This window comes from Adiantum capillus-veneris, chromosome 30, assembly GCF_014529385.1.
Source record: "Adiantum capillus-veneris isolate H3 chromosome 30, ASM1452938v2, whole genome shotgun sequence".
Lineage (NCBI taxonomy): Eukaryota > Viridiplantae > Streptophyta > Polypodiopsida > Polypodiales > Pteridaceae > Adiantum > Adiantum capillus-veneris.
In genome coordinates, this window is record NC_140960.1 from 63,695,629 (window position 1) to 63,713,862 (window position 18,234).

An 18,234-nucleotide genomic window follows, 5' to 3' on the forward strand; every position below is an offset into this window, starting at 1 on the left:
TACAGCTTATAAAGCTGATCGACAAATAAAACCGCCAACTCATGGCTTTTTACTGTCGACTTCGTTGGTATAAACTTCGCCATTTTTGTGAGTCTATCGACCACAACCCAAATAGCGTCATTGCCCCGACTAGTATTTGGCAAACCAACAATAAAGTCCATGGAAATACTCTGCCACTTGGCATCTGGGATTTCCAATGGATGTAGCAGGCCAGCTTTCCTAAGGCGCTCTGCCTTATTGACCTGACACTGAGCGCATCTCTTCACATAGCTCTCTATGTAAGAGCGCATTCTTAGCCAATAGAAATATCACTTGACCAAAGCCAAAGTTCTTTGGATGCCTGGGTGCCCAGCACTAGGAAAATCGTGGCATTCGCACAAAATTCTTTGTCGAACCTCATCGATTTCCGGCACACAGCCTTTTCCATTTCTGAACAATAGTCCACCTCTAATGGAATATTGTCACTGTCTCGCCTCTCCAGCACAACCCATTTGGGTCTCCGGATCACCCAAGCCTATACGCAAGTCATGCCCCGCTTCGACCTCGTTCCATATCTTGCCAAAATGGCCATCAGAACGACGTAGCCCTCGAAGAGAGAGATAGAAATCCGTCGAGATTTCAACCATGGACAAGGCATTAACCTCAGGAATCCTGCTGAGTGCATCGGCAACTCGATTGCTTGATCCTTTTCTATAACGGATCTCAAAGTCAAACTCTTGCATAAGCTCGACCCATCTAGCTTTCCGGCCTCTAAGATCACCCTTATCACAGACATAGCGCAAGGAATGATGATCTGTCCATGCAACAAACGTAGAGCCGTACAAGTAGTGCCGCCATTTCCTCAGGGCGTGGACTACAGCGTAAAGTTCCTTTTCATACGTTGGATAACTCATCTCAGCGTCAGAAAGTTTCTTACTTTCAAACGCAACAGGACGTCCATCCTGGTATAATGCCGCACCAATAGCATAATCACTAGCATCCGTCTCAACCACAAACGGTTTGCTAGGATCCACAATGTGCAATATTGGCGGAGTAGTCACCAAGTGCTTTAGTGTCCAAAAGCTCTCGTCGAGACGCTCATTCCAGACAACAGGGGGATTACCCTTACGGTGAGGACCCGAAGTCTTCGGCCCTTTCACCCCTCCTTTTAAAAGTTGCGTAAGCGGAGCAACAACTTTAGAGTAATCCTTGATAAATTTGCGACAGAATCCACTAAAGCCTAAAAAGGACTTTACTTGGCGCACATTCTTCAGAATGGGCCAATTTTGCACTTTATCCAACTTTTCAGGGTCAACGCGAATACCATCGCGAGTAATGATGTGACCCAAGTACAGAAGCTCTTTCCTAAAAAACTCACACTTAGAAGCCTTGGCATAAAGCTTCTCAGTTCTCAGTACTTCGAGAACAGCGCGTATATGCGCTAAGTGCTCAGACAAACTTCGGTTGTAGATCAAGATGATATCGAGAAATACAACAACGACGTTGCCTAGAAACGGTCTCAGCAGATCATTTATCATATGCTGAAACGCAGCTGGAACATTGGTCAAACCAAAAGGCAAGACCAAAAACTCATAGTGACCATAACGCGTATGGAAACCTATCTTAGGAGTTTGATCCGTATTTGGTGATAGCCTGATCGCAGGTCTATCTTCGTAAAATACAATGCTCCATGGAGTCGATCTATCAGATCGTCCATGCGTGGGAGCGGATACTTATTCTTGACAGTGAGCTTATTCAACCCCTTGTAATCTACGCAGAAGCGCATAATGCTATCCTTAGGAGTTTGATCCGTATTTGGTGATAGCCTGATCGCAGGTCTATCTTCGTAAAATACAATGCTCCATGGAGTCGATCTATCAGATCGTCCATGCGTGGGAGCGGATACTTATTCTTGACAGTGAGCTTATTCAACCCCTTGTAATCTACGCAGAAGCGCATAATGCTATCCTTCTTTCGAGAAAGTAACACTGGCGCTCCCCACGGGGATTTACTTGGGCGAACAAAGCCCCCATCGAGATAATCTTTCAGTTGTCACTGAATCTCGTTCTCCTCGGTTTTACTAAACCGATAGGGTTGCTTTGAGAAGGGCTGACTACCGGCCACCAACTCAATGCCATGATCTACTCCTCTCAAAGGCGGAAGCCAACAGGTAGATCATCAAGAAAAACATCCTCGAAATCAGTCACGATTTGTCTAATAAGGTTGAATTCGTCGGAATCCCCAAGTTCAACAGAAGAACATGAAACATTTTTACAAAATTCAGTGACAGAAGTACCAAGCACTAACGAATCAAACCAAGCAGATGGTACACATTGATAAAAGTCAACATCAGAAGACTTTGTATCTTTATACATTTCCAAAGTAGTAACAACTGGTATTGCAAAACCATTATTTACAGAAATCTGATTACAAAGCGACACAAATACATGAGACATGTCCTGCTTAACAAAAACAAGAGAGTGATGTACATAGTCTATATACAATGAGTCTTGTTTGTCATAAAACCATGGAATTCCTAAAATAACATCTGCTCTGTCCAGGCGCATGATGTGGAAATCCAGGTTCTCTTTATTATCAGCCAGCTCGAGCGACAAATCTGGAGCCATCCGATTCCATACATCCGTATCCTCGCCACGAGCCATCTTCACGCGATACTCATGGTCACTGTCCCACGTCCGCAGGCTCAGTTTCTATACCAATTTTGCATCCACAAAATTGTGTGAGCTTCCATTATCAAGGAGTACGGTCACGTCGTGACCATTGATCTTCCGGGGGAAACGGAGAAGATCGTGCTTACCAAACACTTTGGTGCTAAAAGTACAATTAGTGAATGGATTGTGCACTAGATGATGGATTTCAACTTGAATGACATCAGAGTTACCTGAGATCTCATGAATCTGAACCGAAGGACGACCTTGCGGTTTCTGTGTCTTCTTCTTCTTGGGGCAATCCTTGATCTGGTGACCCGTCTGGCCACATCCGAAGCAAGCCCCCTTCTTCACTACATCAACAATTGAAGCATTTTTGACTTTCTTCTTCTCCTGAGAAGATCTCGGCGGTGATTTGGACTTATGCTAAAATCGGGGTCGCTTCCTCGAAGCGCCCTCACCGGATTGATGGTTTGCAGTTCTTTTCTTCTCATAATTCGCTCCATTTATCAAATGGAACGTCGTGGCCTTTGCCACTGCATCCTAGACATCAGTCGGGACTTTGTCTTCGATTAAGGCCCAACGGTAATCTTCATGTAAACCCAGCAAGTACATGTGCACAGCGTGCGTGGAATCCACCTTGCAGAAGGTGAGCGCTTCTTTAAAAGCTGTCGTATACTTATCAAAAGACAGAGTTTTCATCAAAAGACTCTGCAGTTTGGCATAAGCTTTCAAAGGGTCCATTTTGGCGAAATCCCTCTTGAATTTCACACAAAAATCAGCCCACGTCGTAGGCTTCTCTGTCATGTCGTGCCACCAGGTAAGCGCCTTACTGCGCAAATAGAGAGGAATAGTCGGAATCCTCCGTTCATCATGCTCCCCATGGAGATCAAAATACGTCGCATAGTTGTTTCCGTACGTACGTCTGGCTGCCTTCCGTACCGTACGATACTTCCGTACGGAATCCGTACGTACCATACGATTCCGTACGTGCATGGCTTTTTATAAAAAAAATTCGGCCGTCGGTTGCTTATCCGCCTGGTCGGACTCTTTGGGCGAGCCTTTTTATATGCCAACCTATCTTATTACCACATTACAGAGTAGCAGAAGTTAGAACTCAGTCTCAGGAGTCTGCACAGTGTCTGCACAGAGACAATGGAAATGTGGAACGCCGCCGATAAGGTTCTCCCTCCCTCCCTCCCTTTGTGTTTGGAGTCAGCAAGCCTGAAGGAGGCACTCTAGAGTCGTGACCTCGCGAAAGATTGTAAGTTTTGTATTCAACTTTGAAGTTTGCGTTAATTGTGTTGCAGAGTTATCATGCCTCGTCGACCTAATCCTCTTTGGGCCGAGCACACCAATGTCCTGAGAGTTGTCAACACAGGAGGCCAAGCAGGTTCAGGGACTCGCACTTGGGTGTGCAAGTACTGCGGAGAGCAGATGACCAGTACAATTACCAGGGTTTTGAAGCACCTCACTGGTATTGGCACCACTGGACATTGTGGGGGTTGCGAGACTATCCCGCAAGCATTGAGGGATGCCTTGATTTTGGAGCATTTTCCTCCAGGATCTACTGCATCGTCACAGTCAGGGGGAGCACGTGCAGCAGCAACAGCAGCAGAGGATGCCTTGCAGGATGCATTACTTGGAGATATTGGCGGCTCTGCGTCTGCAGCGCCATCATTTGCAGGCACTAGTAGAAAGAGAGCTCCTGTTTCACAGGCTGAGGATGAGGGTGCTAGTGCTTCAGCAGCAAGTGCAGGTGGGGTTGAGGGTGTACCTGGCCCAAGGCAAACCACATTGCCATCACGTGTACACAATGATTCATGGGTAAAAGAGCGACAGAAAGTTGCAGAGATGGAGATTGCGCGGACTCTCATAGAGTGCAACATTGCATTCAATGTGTTGAAGACTGATCAATGGAAGAGGATGGTGAGAGCTATTTCACAAGTTGGTGCTACAGATTCCTGGAATGGTCTTGACTACCAAAAGATGCGCACTACCATGCTTGACGACCAAAAAGAGATCATAGACCGAGCATTGACTCCAATGAAGGTTGGGTGGCAACAATTTGGATGCACTATTCTTTCTGATGGGTGGAGTGACACGCGGAGGCGCCACATTATCAATATCCTTGTTTCCTCCTGCTTGGGAACATACTTCTTACGAGCCGTGGATGCACGGAAAGCTGGAGAACGCATTTCTGCGGAGTTCATCTTCAAACATATTCGCCAGGCCATGAAGGAGGTTGGGGAGAAGAACATCGTGCAGGTAGATACTGATTCCTGACAATGTGGCATGCACATTTGAATTTTGCATACATTGTCCAACGTAATAATGTCCACACTTCATTTAATATCTTGTCATGACTCATTGTAGGTGGTCACTGATAATGCCTCCAATTGCAAGGCCATGGGGGATATGGTGGAGGCTGAGTTCAAGCACATTGTGTGGACACCATGCGTTGCACATTGCCTAGACCTTCTCATGGAGGACATAGGCAAACTTCCCTGGGTGCAGCCTACAGTGTCTGAAGCGTCTAAGCTTACCACTTTTTTCCGCAAAAAACACGACGCCTTGGCAATCTTCAGGAGCCACAGCATAGTAGACATGGTGCGTCCCTCGAAGACCAGATTTGCATACATGTATCTGGTGCTTCAGAGGCTGTTTAGATTGAGAGATCCATTGTTGTAGACAGTTGTGGATCCAAAGTGGAGATTGATGCACCATTCTCAGTCAGAGGCGACCAAGTACATTCAAAGAAAGGTTCTTGATGAGACCTTCTGGACACAGGTGCAGTCCTTGGCAGTGGCTCTACAGCCATTGTATGTACTTCTACGGGTCACAGACATTGAGGGCTCTACACTTGGGTTGGTGTATCATCTGTTTATGCAGATGAAGACACACATTTCTGGATGTACCTCATTGACACAGGATCGGTAAGTACAAACTACAAAGTGCTCTAATGTCCTCATGTGACATGTCTATTTATAATTTTTCAAAACACATACTTACTGTGCCTATTTTGTTTGCAGTCGTGATGATATTTTGGCTATTGTAGAGACTCGATGGCAGTTCATGCGTCGTCCCATCCATGGGATGGCTGCAGTTCTCCATCCTCTCTACAAGAGCCAAGAATTGTTTGAGGAGGCTTCATTGCTCCCACTACACTCTGAATATCTGAACATTACATACGATGAGGATAAGCAATTGATTCTAGATTCAGAGATGAGTAGCTACATGAACAGTTTAGGACCCACCTTTGTGAGGTCCGTAGCATTGAGAAAGGAAGCTACCAAGCTTCCTTTAACATGGTGGCAGAACTATGGACGCCAGGGCCTTCCCAAGTTGTGCCACCTTGCATTGCGCATCCTTTCTCAGGTGAATACTGAAGTCTAAATTATAATTTATATTTATGGCATGATGAATCTATATTGTCACACGTGACACTTGTGACCCATGAGTGTTCGCTATTTGAATTGCTGTAGGATTGCTCAGCTGGGGCATGCGAGCGCAACTGGAGTGCATACTCTCTTATTCACACGAAGATCCGCAATTGTCTTAGCACCAAGCAGTTAGAGAGATTGGTTTATTGCCGTGCTAACATGCGGCTTGTGCGCAGCTTTCATGCCTTGGGGACACCCAAGCAGGTGAGATTTACATGCACATTTATGAAAACAAGTCAATGATCAAAAGACGGTGTTGAATCATGGACTATGTTTTGTCTTGTCATTGTAGGTGGATCCCACAGAGTTGAAGATGGTGGCAGATCCTACTGCGGAGGAGGTCGATGCACGGATTAGAGATGAGCAAGAGGACATCCTTCGAGAGTTGCACAGGGAGCTAGAGAGCGTGGATCGTCGGGTCACTAGATCTCGCTCTCGAGCTTCCAGTATTCCTCTTCGCATTGCTGCTGCAGATCCAGAGGTTACCTGTCACCATCACCACAAATAAAAACATGAGAATGTTAGTACATGTTGGTGGAAGACAGGTGTCTTAAGAAATCCACACTTGTTATTGATGTCACCCTAATGCAAAAAAAACTCTTAAGTGATAAATGACCTGAGAGGAGGAATCCATGAGGTGAAAGTGTTGTGGTAGTAGTACCCTCAAAAAAAAGCCTAGCCTGTCCCTTCTTCTTCTCTGTCCTTTATAGAGAGGTGTCCTCTCATGCTTGCTTTTCCAAGAAGTGGTATAGTTATGTTGGTAAGAGTGGTGGGGTCCTTTTTGGGAGTGGGAGGTATTCTTGGAGTCCGACGGTTTGAGTTGGTTAGAGAGTGGGGTCTTTTGGTTCCAAGAAACGATAATCCTTTGTCCCAAGCATACCCGCGACATCCCTTACAACAAATAGGTTCTATGGGTGTCCTTTATCCTAAGGATAAAGTGTTTGGGAAAAGAGAGAGAGAGAGAGAGAAAAAGGGGGAGATAGATAGATAGAGAGAGAGAGAGAGAGAGAGAGAGAGAGAGAGAGAGGCCCTCCACCACCCACACTAGGTATTGTGTAAGATTATATCCCCGAAATAGAGAGAGAGAGAGAGAGAGAGAGAGAGAGAGAGAGAGAGAGAGATGAGATGAATGAATAGATGAAATGTTCTATTAAACGACTTTAAAAGACCAAACTGTGATACAATTTGGTGGTGTAAAACAATGTCTGGGTACAAAAATAAAAATGAAGTAAAGTGAAAAACTATAAACTTAACTGTAGTTTTGTACGGAATCGTGGCAGTTGGACCACCCTGTGAACGCCCTAAAGTAGCAACCTGCGTCCGCAGTTGCTGGAGATGGGTTTGGCCCTAGGAAATACGCGCAGTCGTCGACTGAGCCATATTTTCCAGAGTGGTAAGTCAGGAACTAAGCCCTTGCACGACCCCTTCGAGAGAGGCCAAGCGAATGTTCGTCTGAACGTTTGCGTTTTCCAGAGCGGTAACACGCTAATTGAAACTCTGGAAAGTACTTGTAATCCATGTGTAGAGAGCATAAGTGAATGGAATTTGAACATTACCTGGCGCGTTGTCATGCTGTACATCCAGCTAGAGGAATCCATGGCAAGGTGCGTAAAAAACTGTAAGTTTCACGCGAAAGTGGGCCTTTTTTGCACTTTTCGATCGCGAAAAGTTGAACTCTGAAGAGCACTACGCGTCGGCGTACGCGTCGAAGGTAAGGAGGTGATGGTGGAGGCGGGAGCGCGAGCGAGTGAGAGAGAGGAGCGGTGGGAGAGAGGCAGAGGGCTGAAAATTGAGTTTTTTTTTTTCAAAAACTCACTCTCTGTAAGTGGGTTTTTAGTAGTCTGCAGGTTTCACACTCAATTTTAAAAGTTAAAGTGTCCTAGCCATTAAAAATGGGGCACTTAAATTAAAGGACCTTAAAAAAGAACCTCTTGAACAAAAAACCCAACGCAGCACTGCCAACGCAGAAGAAATTCGAAGGCAACGCTACCGCGTGGAAAAATCTCCTGGGGTCGTGTGGTTGCCGTGACCAACACGCAAAGGGGTCGCCAGCTAGAAGCCAGCGCAAAAAAAAACTCCATGCTGCTGCAATCGAAAATCCTCTCTCTCTCTCTCTCTCTCTCTCTCTCTCTCTCTCTCTCTCTCTCTCTCTCGCGCTGAAGATTTCACCTCTCTCTAGCTGAGGAAAACCACCAGCGATAACAGGTAGAGAGCTCTTCTCTCTCTCTCTCTCTCTCTCTCTCTCTCTCTCTCTCTCTCTCTCTCTCTCTCTCTCTCTCTCTCTCTCTCTACTCCAACAGAGAGAGCATGGCCCTGCTGAAATTCATTGCAACAGGATAATTAAAGTAATTAATTCCCTGATCTTCATGCAAAAGCAGCAAAATTCTGCAATTCGACCAATGACATAGCTGTTTTTTCAATAAAAGATCAGCAAATGTAAATGAAGATCTGATTTCTGCCCAAAAATCATTAAAAATCAGCAACATATCACCTACACACAAGCTATGAGAAGAAAATAATCGATTAAACAGTTAATTCATCAAAAACTGCATGAAACAATGATTTTCCGACTCGAACCAGCCCGTAGGTGTGCACACCGTCCTTCGTGCAGCCAAGCCGGCTCTGATACCATGAAATGCACACAGGGAAGTGGATCTCCCGGCTACACGGACTGCCTACAAACACGAGTCGGATGAACCACCCGACCATAGCCACCATCCGGCAGCTCCTTCGTGCGGGGGCCAGCGTCCGAGGACATAGGCATGCACCTGTAAGACCGAGAGTCCCATACCACCCGGCCTCACCTCCTCGAGGTGACCTCGCGCACTCCTAGCCTGGCGGGCTAACCATTGGCACTTTGCCAGTGGGGGTTGATAACTGCAAATGAGGCCTTGGCCTCCCTTTTATAATAATGGCCGGCCACACTGGCCGTGTTCACACTACATCCGCCCGGACACTGGACACCCATCCCGACGGCGTCTGAGCTAGATCCCCTCTCCTATGAGCGGACATAGCAACACGGAATCAGCTAGCGCAGGGTTCTGCTCCATTCTCGCCAGTGGAAGTTTTGTTGCAGTGAATTGTATTTCAGAAGGCTCTCTGTTAGCACTCGTGGTGCGCTTTCTGTTCGAAGTTTTGTGGAGCAAAGAAAGGTTTATGTACAGTTTTGTGGTTTTGTACAGAGAAAATTTTGATAAAACAAACAGCTGAGTGCTTGTCTAGTGTGTGCTTCAAGAAAGAGTCTGTAATTGAAGTAGACCTTTGTCTATAAAAAGTGCGGTATTGGTTGGCTATGGCAGAAGAAGCTATATATATACGTAGGAAACAGGTTGATCTTTCCTCAATGGATGTTGCGAACATCATTAAAGAGTGTTTGTCGGAGGATTTTGCGGATGCTCGGAATGCTTGGGAAGGTCAGCAACCCGCTACTAAAGTGGTTATTCCGGTTCAGCAACTTATGGATCCGGTTGCACATATGCACTGAATGTGGTTATTTTGTTTTCCCTGGCAAGATGCCCTCAGCACAAGATATAGGCCAATTTACCTACAATAGAAGTCCTTTTGGTGGGTGAGAATGAAACATTGAAGAATTTGTGAGTTCCAACACTAAAATGCTTGGTAGAGAAGCTTTGTTAAAAGATTGTGTGCTAGATAAAGATCTTGCTTGTCAAATGGTGCGGCGTGCTAAGTAGGGAGTACCAAAGTTTTTGTGCATGCTTGATGAGCTCTAGAAGTGGGTACAACACTATTAAGGAAAGAAAAATAAGTAAGCCATGCTTTATAAATTTGTAGGGTAGCAAATTGCTAAAAGCAAGTGCTATCTTAATTTAGGTGCAACATCTTTCCTTAGCATGTATGGTTATTACTTACATTGGAAAAGCATGACATATGAGGATCTTAATAAGAGAAGAGGGGTGGTGGACAAAAGCACGTCGAAGCTTAATGCAAAAATAAGTAGTGTTGGGTTATGTTTGTCATTGCATTTGAGACACTACATCTAGAAAACAATTATGTGGCTTGAAGGGGTGAGAAAGAAATGTAAGCCAGCAAAGTGTTGTCCCACACTCATTAAGTACGGATTTGTTGGCAAGCTTTGTATGAGTCACAAAAAAAGTGGATGTTGTGTATGCTTGCGATAAGCTCTAGAAGCGGGTACAACACCATTAAGAAAAGAATAATGAGTAAACCAATTTGCAGGGTAGCAAATTGCTAAAAGCAAGTTCTATCTTAATTTAGGTGCAACATCTTTCCTTAGCATGTTTGATTATCACGTTCATTGGAAAAGCATGACACATTAGCATTTTGATAAGAGAGAAGAGGAGTGGTAGACAAAGGCACGTTGAAGCTTAATGCAAGAATAAGTAGCGTTGGGTTATGTTTGTCATTGCATCTAAGACATTACATCTAGGAAACAATTCCTACGGCAGTAATAAAAATGTGAATGGTCTTCAAGAAACAATGTTTTACAGAGCTTAGTGTTTCTGTCATAGTCAAAGAAGGAGATGGCTATCAAGCCAACACACCGAAGAGTATATTGAGTAGTATAATTGCATATTGCATGTATCATTGGACACTATCACTTGTGTTCGATGTAACTCAAACTAACGTATTTGTAATCATATTTACTAGCATTGCCTAAATGAAAACTAGGAATCAAATTCAAAGGCGCACTAACAAAAATCGTCAAAAATACATTAGCAACGAGTAATAAATATGCAAGAGAAGGAATACATGCCTAAAATGTAGAACATGAGCCAATCCTCAATTGTATATTGATTATTAGTGACAATGTGGTAATAAATACACAAGTAGGCCTTATCAAGAAATTCTCAACTATATATTGCTTGTTATTACTAGCAGACATAGCATTGAACTATCAAAAGACTTAACCATTCAACATACGTTGGGAATGAGCCCGAATACGATACAATTGTGGGCTATTTTAGCTACCTATCCTAAAAGAACCGGTAGCAAGTAGCTACAAACTCATGCCGCTTGTAGAAGAGTTCTGTTAAGAGAGCAAACAAAAACCTAAGTTCCAATTTGTAGGGGAGCTATGTCAGGAAATAAAATCCCATGTTTTGAAAGCTAGTATCAAAGGGGATTGAAAGTTATATTTCCACTCATTGTATCCGTTAATCTTCTTTCATGAATATATTAAAAACACTTTTTTACATAGACCCTTCTAGAGTTTAGGCCTTAAAATCATTTTGCTAGATATACCCTTGCCTCTTTTCCTTGTAGTGGCTCGGCAAAATAGAAAATTGACAAATTTTACCTACTTTCTAACATTTCTACATAGTGTTTGAAACGTGAGATGGATATTCCTCTTCCTCTTGCCCCAATACGTAATCTTCACGCTCTAACACTAGTTTGGTACGAAAAAATATTTCACAATTTAAATAAAATGACACATGAAATCTAAAAAACTTATCAAGAAATGCTTTGCAATCTTATAAAATGTTATCCAAAGTACCCATAAAAATTATAATTGTCACTTATCTACACAACCTCAATAATAACTACACTCATGAAAAGTACCGATACAAAACAACAATCGATGTTTCACTAAAACCGGTACTCTAGTGTAAGAAAAAATTGAGCAAGGTGCATGCAATAATCCATGGGAACTACTTATATATGTGAAAGTTTTGTAATTTTTAATTGAAACAAAAATTCTTTGTCACTAGAATTAAATAAAGAAAGTCATGTGGATCAAATATGCAATGTCTACGAATTCAATTAACGATCACATAAAAGATTTAGTTCATCTAATTTGCAATGCCTTATGATGTATATATACTAAAGTTAATCTACTACTCCATTACTTAAGGTAGTAGATTATGCAAGCTACCTTTGGTGATTTATATCTTATTGTAATTATTATTATTTATTTATAAAAGATTAGCCTTAGAATAAAGTCCATTTTAGATTTTTCCATTCATCTCACTTGTTTGTATACAAATATCTTATATGGACACGATTGGAAAATTTATACACTTTTATTAGTTTTTTATAGCAATATTTTTTTACAAGAAATTAAGCATTATATATTTTTTTGAATGAGCTTAAAGTACAAGATACCTAAGAGTTTGAAACCTTGAAAAATGTCTAGTTGATGGGTATTGGTCTTAGATATATTTAGACCTTAAGTTTTGCTCCATAACCTTATTATAGTAATGAAAGAGCCCTTGAAAGACCAAATTTTTTCTCTTTATGAGTATTTTCAAGATTTGGGTTTTTTAAATTATAACAACAATTTAGTCTCATAACAAAGTTATAAAGCTTGATTTCTTGCTATATAAGTTTTTTCGTATCCATAAACCTTGCAATCTATGAAAATCCTTATTTTGATGAAAATTTATATTCAATTAATGGGATTTAAAAAAAAATATGCACTAATTTTTTTTATTTTTCCATCTTAAAACTTAATACCATAATCTTAATTTGGTATTGGTTTTTGCAAAATTAAAATTTGGCTATGTTTCTATTTCTTCCGCGTTCGATTGCTGCTCTCTAACTTTTTGGCTTGTCTTCTGGTGGTCCTCTGCTTCTTCTTTTCAAGAATTTGTCCAGCTCTTTCGGCCAGTACATGTTCCCCTTTTCTACACTCGTGTGTCCTTTTAGCTTTCCTTCCTACTTGAGAGGAGAATCACTGGCCTCTCGCCATCTTGAGAAAATCTCATCACCTCATAACTGACCTAAGGTATGAATGTGACCTACAAATCTTTTCTCTAGCTTTACCAAATATATAATTTTTTCGACACACCAGAGGGCCCACATGGGGGAGGTGCTTATCCCTTTCCAAATATTAGCCATGTTACATGGTCGGACAAGGGCCGCGTACCATCGGGCAAGAGCCACGCATAGGCATCACCATGACCACCTAATTGATGCACCACGTGCTGGGAAGGACAGAGAGAACTCGTAGCAACCAGCTAGGAACCTCCTCCTCAGTTGATCCACCCTAGGAGAAGGATGCACTCGAGCGTCCAAGGACAACATGAACACTAGGTGAGCACAAGGTGTCCCTCTAGGTACCTTATATACTAAGGCTACCATAGGTTAAACCTAAAAATGGGCTTCAAGGGGTAAAATGGCTTTGTATTTACAATTTGGAAGTGCCATTGCACCCTGGCTTCTGCAACTAGACTAGCTAATTATTACAAATGATGTTTATAACCATAATCCTCAGCATTCCATAACTCTAAGAAAATAAGGCTGTGTTGAGTTATGGCGTGTTGTTGACCCAGTGGTCAACACTCTCCCCCTCCGAATGTCGTCCCTGACATGACCTAGTTGTCGATGTCGATGCGGTCTTTGTTGTCGTTTTTGCTTTTGTGCTCCACTGCTTGTACTTTTGTCAAATCACCACAAGAACTATGATCCATGAAAATGGGCTAGCAACTCCAACACATGCCTGCTCACTTTCTTCAATTTCTATGAGCTTTGGCGAGCGTTCGCAAGTCGACAACTATTTCAGGTAAATTCGAAGAGCTTAGTTTGCTCAGATTTCTGATTCGAATTCATTTCGGCCTCCGTTTCCACTACAGGCAGTATTGTGCATGCTATTTCGTCATTTTGTGCACAATTTTTGTCAGTGCCGTTTTTTGCAAATCCCTCCCTTACAGTCTTCTACAGTTTGTGCTATATAGCAAGTGTTGTTCCTGTATCATTTCTCCTCTTTTCGGACAGTTTTCACATTAGATGCAGTCTGGGAAATTTGCTTTTATGAAAAAAATCATATGTGCAATCCCTTTTTAGTTGCAGCAAGGAGTCCACACCAAAGTTCTCCTTTGTTGGTGCATTTCTTGTTGCTGCCACGGACCTTCGAAACTTGTCTTACAAAGTTAAGTTACTTTGAAATATGATGCACAAACAAGAGAAACAAGTAATCATCCTCACCAATTGTCCTTCACTAAGGGACCCATTGCTTCAGCAACATTTAGAAATTCTTACTTGCCAAGTACATGGCTAGAGCCCCCCTTTTGCATCAAAGTTGTTGTCACAATTTCATTGCGACACATATTTGTACCTTTCGTACGTCTGCATGTCTATCTACACTGAGAACTCATGCAACCATTTCTTTGGTTTTATAGATGAGCCCTTTCGACGTACCATTCCTTATGTCATGTTGGTGAGTTTCTTGATGTACCATCAATCTGCTCATGCTTTCATCCCTTGGCATGACATAATATATGAAGCAATCACATGTATGCAAACAAATGGGTGGTTGTCCACAATAGGGGCAAGTAAGCTTTCCTTAAAATCCGTCAAAACTCGCCCATGCAAGGAAATTTTAGCGTACCGCCATTGAAATGGAATGTATTTTTCCTTCCCAAAATTTACCAATTTGGAACAACTTTCATTGAGACACTTTAGGGCATTTGCACATTGACTTTTGCAACACACTCCAGGAAATGCAATGTTTGAGGTTTGCAGTTTGGTCCAATGATGTGGATCGTACTTATGTTCCATAGCATCCATTGGATGAACCTTTCCTAAGGTCGGTCGAAACTTAAATACCATGTTCCCATTGTACACCTTTGGTATTTTCTTACACTTGTTTGGTTTCCACTACCTTTGAAAGAAGCTTCGTTAAAGTGTTGGGATTCGTGATTGTGTTAAAAAATGACAAAATACTATTTGTTCTCCTTTGCAAGGACCATAAGTGCTTTAAGTGTGGGGAGCAAGGACATGGCTATCGTTCTTGCCCCAAGAAAAATGCTTGCAATGAGACTCCTAGAGCTTCCACCATCGAAGCTCCAAAAGAGGATTCTCATTGCAAAGGTGCACCTCTCTCCTATGCTAGGGGAAAGGTAAGGGAGCATGATGCCTTCATTTTGTTTGACCCTGGCTCTACTCACAACTTCATATCAACGGAGTTGACCCACCAAGTTGGGCATTCAAGCGTTTGAGATGGGAGATGGTGTAACGGCCGACAATGCTTTCAAAGTGTGACCCAACGGGGGTTTTAAACCCACAACCTATAGGTTCATAGGCCAAAGCCTTACCGTTAGATCAAATCTTTCGGGACAGCTTTACCAAATAATTGTAACTTACTTTGAGCTTAATTAGCAATATCGGCTTGAGGCTACTAGTTGTGGGCTTGATTTAAATTGGTTGGCCTAAGCCTGATAGTGCCTTGATCACATCAACCAAAATAAGAATCGAGGTGGATGTGCATTCAACAATGAAGTGCACCTATGGTTCCCATAAAGCTTCCCTAACTTGGTTTATGTACCTTCATGTGTTTGTGTTTATCTTTCCACTGCAGAGTGTTCACAAGAAACCAACAATGTGGACTTGCAAAGGGGGAAGTGGATCAATAGTTTCCTTGCAAAATTGGATGGGAGACTAAGGTGGTCAACCACTAGGGAGATACAATCAAGTGCTCTATAGTTATTGAGAGTTTGGCATGCAGATACCATATTGCGAAGCAAAGCTTGTCAATTGTCTTTCCCTACAGAGAAGGTTGCATTTTGATATTGTAGATTTTGGAAGGAACTACAGCTTGTCAGCTCATTCAAAACGGAATCATCATTGAGGTAGGATAAGTGAAGCAAGTTCAATAACAAAATGCTTAAATCAATGCTAATTTTCACTTGCTAAGCTAGGTTGTATTATTTTGAAATGTTTATGCAAAAATAATGGTTGACTTATAAGACAACAGAACATAATTTGGCCCCACGATTTGTTTTCACCTCCTGTATTTTGGAAAATTCATTTTGCTCCTTACAGATCAACCGAGCGTGTGTCAATCAATCTCTACATATAACACACACACACACACACACACACACACACACACACACACACACACACACACACACACACACATATGTATATGTATATGTGTGTGTGTGTTATATGTGTATGAAGAAGTATTATTTCCTTGAAACAATTTTACTTTTGCTTTGTTCTAGCTTTCTTTTAGTGCTTGACTTTGCTAGGTAGTATAGAAAGTTGAAACAATTCTTGTTAAGAGTTTTTTTTTTTAATATTTACGTTTCAAGATAAATTTCTTAGTTCATAACATTGTAGTGTGTTGGAGTCTGCTTGATAGCAAGTGTTCACACACCCAAGCAGACAGACGTGTTAAATAGATATGAGGGGTTATTTGGCTATGTTGTTAGAATATATGTTCATAATTCCTAGGGTACAAAAATTGTTATAATGTTGAGCTAGAGCAAATGTTCGTACTTCAACTAAATAATAGTAGAACTATTTATAAAAAAATGATTGAAGTCACCGTGTCATTTCATAGTAATGGATATTAGAATGTCATCTGTCAAAGTTAAACTGTGATATGTTCACTCTCCTTGAAGGATGTCAATTTGTCATGTTGATGTGAGTTCGAGAAATGCAATCACACCTCTTTCATGTTAATACATTCACAAGTGTGCTTTAAGAATTTTTCCGTTCGAAGCTTCGCTTCAACTAGTTTTAAAGGATTGCGCCCACTCACTAACACCCACATGTCTCAGGGGTTGAACCATAGTGCGTGCGCTTAGAGCCCCTCACATTTACCACTAGGACAACTCCATTTGACCTATTGAATTCTTCTTATTGAATTAGAGCATCTTGGGTGCTCATACTCTAGATCGAATTCCAATGACACATTGTTTTTTTTGTCACCTTAAACTTGTTTGCTCACAACTCAAACGAAAAGTAAATGGTGCCATGTATTCTACTCCCCCCCTCTCCCCCAAACTTTTAATTATAGTCATCAAGTTTATGTCATATACATATGCTCAAAACCTTAAGTAGCATTTTCAAATACAATTATCTTTATCTACATTAGGAGTTCCTTTTAGTGCATGAATGAAACATTGAATTAGCGAGCTCCAATACTTAATGCTTGATAGAGAAGCTTTGACAAAGAATGTATGCTAGATAAAGGGTTTGCCTGTTAAGGAGAGAGTACCAAAGTTTTTTGTGCATGCTTAAGAAGCTCTAGAAGTAAGTATACCACCAAAAAAAAATTAAAAAATTAAATCATAATTTATACTTAGACTTGTAACGACTCTTTTTACAATTTTGTAGTGTGGCAAATTACGAAAAAGCACAGTTGTAGCATCTAAATGTCCAACGGTCATAGCGAGGGTGGAGTCAGTCAAACAATCCATAGGTATGTAAACAACTTGAATGGGAGTTATTGATCCTTTGTGCTCTTTTAATTTGTGCGCGATAGCTTTCCTTAGTATGTATGATTATCAGGTACATGGAAAAACCATGACACAAAAGCATTATATAAGCAATTACATAAGAGTGATAGACAGAGGCACATCGAAGCTTGACACAAAAATAAATAGTTATGGCTTATGCTTGTCATTGTAATGGAGACATTGCCTTTAGAAAGCAGCTTTTGTGGCTTGAAGGGGAGAGAAAAAAACATGAACCGACATAGTGTTGTCCCACACTCCGCAAGAAAGGATTTGTTGGTAAACTTTGTATATAGTCACACAAAAATGTGGATGAAGTCTCCAAACAACCAATGTTTTGGAGAGCTTATTTTTACTATCATAGTGACAGAAGGAGACGGTTATCAAGCAACCACACATACAAGTAGATCTAGTAGTCTAATTGCATGTTACAATGATCATTGGACTTTTTGATGTCACTCAAACTAGCATATTTGTAATCGAATTTACTATCGTTGTCTAAATAAAAATCAAATTCAAAGACACCCCGAACTAGTTATTTATTTTAATCGCAGTCCTATGGTTTGAGACAAAATTCATCAAAATTACATTGGCAGTGAGGTAATAAATACGCAAGAGAAGGAAAACGCACATGTAGGCTAGTACATGATTATAATGTAGAACGTGAGCCATTCCTCAATTGTATAGTGATCCTTATGGTGGCAATGAGGTAATAAATACTCTTAGGTCTTATCAAGCAATTCCCAACTATATATTGCTAGTTATGGCAATTGACCAAGAGTACATAGCATCGAGCAATCAAAAGACTTGACCATTCAACATATAATATTGGCATGACCCCAAATATGATACATGTGGGGGTTATTTTTGCTATCTATCTGTAAAGAACTTATAGCAAGCAGTGACAAACTCATGAAACTGGAAGGAGAGTTGTGTTAGAGAGAAAAATAAAATCCCTAGTTTCTAAAGCAATATAGT

At 41.5% G+C, this 18,234-nt stretch overlaps 1 protein-coding gene across 1 annotated transcript; it reads left to right on the plus strand.

The window, feature by feature from the left end:
* The first annotated feature begins 3,965 nt into the window (after positions 1 to 3,965).
* On the plus strand, positions 3,966 to 6,599 carry LOC147418083 (uncharacterized). The gene is made up of 6 exons (XM_086507068.1): positions 3,966 to 4,916; positions 5,025 to 5,258; positions 5,340 to 5,584; positions 5,681 to 6,026; positions 6,134 to 6,295; positions 6,384 to 6,599. Exons 1-6 carry the CDS (start codon positions 3,966 to 3,968, stop codon positions 6,597 to 6,599), a joined length of 2,154 nt encoding a protein of 717 aa, XP_086363194.1.
* Positions 6,600 to 18,234: the final 11,635 nt, after the last annotated feature.

Coding starts and splice junctions, on each gene's coding strand:
- LOC147418083 (XM_086507068.1), top strand. CDS start 3,966: ATGCCTCGTCGACCTAATCCTCTTTGGGCCGAGCACACCAATGTCCTG. Junction 5,585..5,680: donor ACCTCATTGACACAGGATCG/GTAAGTACAAAC, acceptor TTTTGTTTGCAG/TCGTGATGATATTTTGGCTA. Junction 6,027..6,133: donor CATTGCGCATCCTTTCTCAG/GTGAATACTGAA, acceptor GAATTGCTGTAG/GATTGCTCAGCTGGGGCATG.